General features: G+C 38.2%; 2 protein-coding genes across 3 annotated transcripts; both read right to left on the reverse strand.

The window, feature by feature from the left end:
• Positions 1 to 417: 417 nt before the first annotated feature.
• On the reverse strand, positions 418 to 2,272 carry LOC108570157 (cytochrome c-type heme lyase). 2 transcript variants are annotated; one of them, XM_017931947.1, is made up of 5 exons: positions 2,072 to 2,272; positions 1,961 to 2,006; positions 1,610 to 1,855; positions 1,195 to 1,550; positions 418 to 1,113 (listed from the first exon to the last, which is right to left on the reverse strand). In XM_017931947.1, the coding sequence occupies exons 3-5, from the start codon at positions 1,835 to 1,837 to the stop codon at positions 867 to 869; spliced, it is 831 nt and encodes a 276-aa protein (XP_017787436.1). In that variant the 5' UTR covers positions 1,838 to 1,855; positions 1,961 to 2,006; positions 2,072 to 2,272; the 3' UTR covers positions 418 to 866. The 2 variants fall into 2 exon arrangements, with proteins under 2 accessions (XP_017787436.1, XP_017787437.1); XM_017931948.1 differs by lacking the exon at positions 1,961 to 2,006.
• Positions 2,273 to 2,941: 669 nt separating this feature from the next.
• Positions 2,942 to 5,128, reverse strand: LOC108570156 (putative uncharacterized protein DDB_G0282133). The gene is made up of 4 exons (XM_017931946.1): positions 5,022 to 5,128; positions 4,770 to 4,956; positions 3,319 to 4,701; positions 2,942 to 3,247 (listed from the first exon to the last, which is right to left on the reverse strand). Exons 1-4 carry the CDS (start codon positions 5,107 to 5,109, stop codon positions 2,959 to 2,961), a joined length of 1,947 nt encoding a protein of 648 aa, XP_017787435.1. The 5' UTR covers positions 5,110 to 5,128; the 3' UTR covers positions 2,942 to 2,958.
• Between the last annotated feature and the right edge of the window lie 652 nt (positions 5,129 to 5,780).

Below are 5,780 nucleotides of genomic sequence, written 5' to 3' on the forward strand. Positions count from 1 at the left end.
TGTCCTTTAAACTCGTCAAAGGTCAAAAATCGTTTCTTCCTATCCGATAATTGATCAAAGGCAATGCCGCTTACGAACAATTATCGTGTAGAAGAGTGGCCCATTCGAGAATAACCGGATAGGTTCAGTTCTAGTCTGGATAAATGTTCCCTTTTGGCACATTTATGAGAAATGGTGTTACATTCTGTGATGTAAACAGTGAAATGAACGTAGTGGGCAAAGGAAGATTCACAAGCCCCAATCGACACAATCAAGTTTTGTAACAATATCGTGTTTGTTATCATTTTAATCAGGAAAATCTCACCAATATTTTGACGAAATTTTTATTAACGAAAAATTGAAAATAACAAACTTTTGTAGTTTTGTTAGTGTTGTCGCACGGCATGCCGACGCCGAATGCGATAAAGAGATGCCGCGGCCGTGTCACATTAGTCGCTTGCCTGGTTCAAGGGTGGTCTTCCCTTATGATGGAGATAGACCATGAACATTCATGGCGTAGATCCGAAAGAACTTTTATAGAACTTTTACTGTATAGTACACTGAAAGAACGAGTCTCCAATTTGTAAAAATTTCCCCATTTTATTAGAACATACATTTACCATGTTCGAGGGAAAATATTTTTTCCGGAATCGAGTTTTTGTAATTATCTAAATACCGTTCGAAGAATATCAGAAAATTGTACAATATTCTTTTCCTTTTTCCTTTGTTTTTTAAACATTAGTGAACCTCTTTGCTGTTTCATGTAACTACGTCATCTTGTATTTTAAAAACTGTACATTGCGTGAACGTAACACATAACAAGTAACTCATAAAACGAGCATGTGATTAATCAATAAGCTAAGATTTCTCGATTATTCTATTCATCTCTATATCTTCTCCTCCTTTGTGGCACATTCTGATTGCTCTGAATCATTACAATACTTCCAACGTAACCATGCTACCCTCATACGATCCCAAATGTTCTCCAGTGAATCCATAGCTGGTCTAACATCCAATAATGCAAATGTGTATTTTTCATTCACTTGTCCACCATCATAGTAGTCTATAATGTATCGTACATCCTTCCCACATCTGTCTATGATCCAATCGTGACGATCGAACGGTAGTTCATAGCTGAACAAAGTAATACAATATTTATCAATTTAATTTCTGAAAAATTATCCTACATTATTCTTCGTTGTAATTAAAATTTACCCCATCCAGTATCGAATACGCGCGCGTGGTGAGTACTGTTTTGCTTTGCCTCCAAAGCTGCGTAATTTCGGAGTGCTACATTCCTTTGCATGAAGCGCTTCCCATTTCAACACTTCCTCCCATGCTTGTTCATTATTAGCATTGTGAATTTTTATTATGTCATCCATATCCTTCGCTGTTATATCGTCGCTTTTCCAACGCCACCCTTTTCTCAACATAGCATTCCAAAACATCTGTTGTGAAGGATATACCCAAAATTCCCCCTCTGCTGTTGCTTTTGGTATGGAGGAGACTTCTCTCTTTGTTGGCAATGGGAAGGGTTGATCTGGAGCTGGTTGTTGATTAGCTGGTGGCATCTAGAATTCAATTTAAATTGATTCTAATGTGTTAAGGTAATGTTAAATCTAATACCAACCATGTTAAGGGGATTAATGTCATTCTGAGCCATGTCATTTATTGGACATTCACTACTGTATGTAGGAGGTGGCTTCTGCTGTGCAAATTTATTATGCATAGGACACTCTGGAGGAGGGTCTCCTTCTGGTTTGTGTATCCCATGATGCGAAGGCTTTGTAATTTGTTCCTGATGCATTGGCTTAATTACATCAGCTGCTGACACGGCAGAAGTTATCACATTACCCATTCTTCTTAGCTTTAGGATCTGTGTAATGAAAGTCTGACATTAGAGTAGTGTTATTTTCATCCAGGAAAACTGAAACAAGGATACAGGAGTTATAACCTATAAATAGATTATGCAATAACCTACATTTCCTGTTGTCTCAATGTCACCACTAAATACGCAGCTTGAAAAGCTAAAAATATACTTATTTATGAAATCTGAAGCTTCAATGAAATGGATAGTTATCGAAATACTTACATGTAGCTATGAATGAACACGTTATTGTTGTTTAGGTGAATGTAACTTTTTTGACAATGCGTCGATATCACTTGAGTCGAACGTTTTTATAATGTACGGTAATAATATTATATATTAGATTGGTGTAAAAAATTAGAGGTGACGTTTTTCGAAGAATTGGAACATCTCCATTCCGAATTCTTCAAGCCGCTTAGGGTTAAGCGTGCGGCTACACTGGTGCTGCATATCATGAAACTCTTATCTCTAGTGATTTTCATGAAGGTCATAGGAATTTTCCAGAAAGGTTGGGAAATTCTCGAGAATGATTTCGTAAATGTTTTTAAATATTTTATGAAAAAATTCTTAATAAGAATTATTTTTAATTTAGAGTATTTTATTTTTTATCATTGGTATGACTGCAAAATTCAAATTTAAAAGTTGGAATATTTTTTAATGCTTTTTTTTATTAAAATACTTATTATATATACACTCAGTCCGCAGATTTTAGCATGCGAATAGTGACATTATAGTAGATTCGAACACCTCTCGTTATATGTATATTGTATATGTACAAAACGTATTGAATTTCCAAAAGGAAATCGCGTTACCATAAAAATATTCCTTCGTTAACAATAATTTCACCATAAACGATGGAATATTGTTACATTGCGTAATTCTTTATCCTACAATACTGTAAAAAAAAAATGGTGGAGATAAAACAGGTCAGCTATGCTTAAGGCGATCTCTATCCTTTACAGGAACAAAACCAGCTTTCAATGTATTTCGTTTTAATTATCATCGAAAGCCGATTTTGACGATGGACTGGCCATTATTATTCGTAAACTTGGCAACTTGCACGTTTTCTTGGAAATTGTATCTATCTTTGTCGCGTTACATTTAAAAGAAAATCAATTCCTTGCGATCTTCGTGGACTCTTTGTTTCCAGTCACATGTTCCAAATCGAGACTGTCATATTCTAGCCCTGCAGTGTTGTCGTAATAGGCATAATCATAGTCAGATTTCTTCCCAGATTTTGGTCTTGGTGTAGTGGTACTGGGAAGTCTTGTTGTGGATGAAAATGGCCTGGCAGACCCACTGACATAAGTGCTTCCCCTAGGAGTAGTTGGTGGTTGTGGTGGTCTTTGGGTATTTGAGTTGAAATTGCTTGGATTGTAGGTAGTGGCTGTAGAAATCCTCCTGTAAAGGAATTTTTTAATATGCTCTTTTTTAAGTCAGATAAGTATAAATATTGTATATTAGTTAATTACCTTGGTACTGGAGTGGTAGATCTTGATGTCTCAGCTAAGTGATTGATACTAGCAGGGCTGAATCCAATTCCAACAGAGGATTTTGCTAGATCATAGTTTCCTGTGCTAGTTTCAGTGTAATATTTTTCATTTGTTCCATCATAATTGTTGTACTGAGTGGCCTTCTTTGGTGCTTTGGTACTGTCATAGTATTGGGATGAACTTTTAATCGACTGGCTAGATTTTTCATAGTATGGTCCACTCTCATTACTCCTCACAGCAGTTTGAGCTGGAGCATTATCATTTGGAATGTATTTTTTGGTAGCTGGACTATATGTAGTGGGAGCATAACTGCTGCTTGCAAAACTGGGGAAGTATTTAGTGGTTGCCTGGGAGATGTCTTGTCTGGTGGTTGATCCAGCTCTGTACTGTCCATTATTATTGTTGTTATTGTAGTTATTATCATAAATGGTAGGTGCAGCAGTGGTGGACTGATATGGAACATTATTATTCCCACGTTGAATGTTATTATAATTTCTCTGGTAGTTTGTATAGTCATTTGCCTGGTAATTGGTGCTGGGCTGCAAGGTCGTGGACTGTACAAACTGTGCTCCATTATTATAATTCTTGTTATAACTAGTGGGCTTCACTGTGGTACTCTGACTGAAGCCACCAGCATTCTGTTGATTGTAATTAGAATTAGTATTAGTATTGTAAGCATTGTAGATAGTGGTCCTGGTTGTAGTGCTGGGAGACTGGAAGTTGTAATTATTCTGATAGCTGGTACTTTGTGTATTATACCTCTGGGTATTCTGATTTCTGTTGAAGTTTTCTTGTGGCCTTACACTTGTGGAAGTTATAAAGCCATTTGTTCTCTGATTCTGGTAATTACTTCCACTGTAGAACCCAGTGTAAGTGTTCTGATTACCACCAGCAGGAGCAGCTGTACTCGTTGGTGTGTAATTGTTACTATTATCATTGTACTGCTGTTTTCTGCTGACTTTTCTGATTCCACCCTTTTTTTTATTGTCCTGAGGAACTTCCTCCTTATAAGATTTTTCATTCTCATAATCTTCCTCTTTGCCATTCCTGTTATTATAAAAATTGCCACTGCTGCTGCCTCTTAAATCTCTGTTGCTGTTGAAACCACTCGAAGACACTCTGTTCAGAGTATTTGCAGATGAACGGACGGGGTCACTGGTCTCAGACCTCTGCAGATGATCCTGAGGTTCAGCATCGCTGCGTATACTATCATAATTCGGCGATTCCAGGCCAGAGCCCAGTCTGTACAGGTCAAAATTGTCACTGGCATAATAGAGAGTGGCTGCCTCACAGTCCACATCGTACCAATCTGCACAAGTCTGGCTCTCCTGATCGAATGCAGTGTCATTGGGGCACAGAAACCTTTAGAAAGGAATACACACATAGATACACTTGTATCAACCTGCTCTCAATGGGATCTAGCAACCTACTTGTAGTCCTGGATGGTGCCAGACACTGACACACAGACATGGAACACCTGGCAGTCTGTCTCAGGATCAGCATAGTAACTTCCTACTATCTTGTTTCGACAGGAAAAGGAAGTTTCTGGCATGTACTGTTGGGAGTACCTGGGTGGAGGTCTCTGGAGCCCCAAAACACAGACTCCAACCACACTCACTGTATCAAGTAATATGAAATTATTTTTGAAGAAGAGCAAAATTCAAATTAGAAGATCAACTCACCCCATACAAGGACAAAACGCCACCCTATTGAACCCATGACGTTTCTATTGAGGAATAGACGGTTCACTGAACGGATACTAGTCTGCATTCGCTGGTTACCTTCGCGAAAGGACTCTTGGAGGCGACTGCGGCTCTGAGGAGACTACTTCGACCGAGAAGAGGATGCCCAGCGGGGAACGCGGTACGGTAGGACGCCCCCAGATAGGGGTCGAGGTAGGGGTCTTCTGAGAGAAGGCATGTGAGCGTTCGATGGTGGCAGAGGACGTAACGAAGAGTGTTACGTCACTCTCCGCTCGATCTATGCTCAGACAGATGCTACCTGCCAGCGACTGGAAAGTTGTGAAGCGATTCACGCCTGGAATATCGTTATAGTATGGAGTACTATGAATGTTTGTCTTATTGAAATCGTGGAATTCTTCGTTCAGCTGTTTTTCACGTTTTTTCCTTCTCTATTAAATGCGATCATTTTATGTTGAATTCTTTCATGAAGATCTCTTTCATGAATTCTTTGTAAATTTTTTAAAGAATTTTCAAGCAATTTGTTCTATTGGTTATTTGTTAAGTTAAAAAGTGAAAATCAATGACTTTTTTTTCGAATCTTAAGAGATTATGATTTATCCAAAGGTCAGAAACCCCTGTGAATTTTACAATTATGAGATGTTTAAGAAAGCTGATGTTTGCATCCACGACAAATCGTTGATAAATGATCTATCGGTTGCGTCACTGGTGGTAAAAGCCACTTTCTATTAACACGTCGAC

This window comes from Habropoda laboriosa, unplaced genomic scaffold (assembly GCF_001263275.1).
Source record: "Habropoda laboriosa isolate 0110345459 unplaced genomic scaffold, ASM126327v1 scaffold80, whole genome shotgun sequence".
Taxonomy (NCBI): domain Eukaryota; kingdom Metazoa; phylum Arthropoda; class Insecta; order Hymenoptera; family Apidae; genus Habropoda; species Habropoda laboriosa.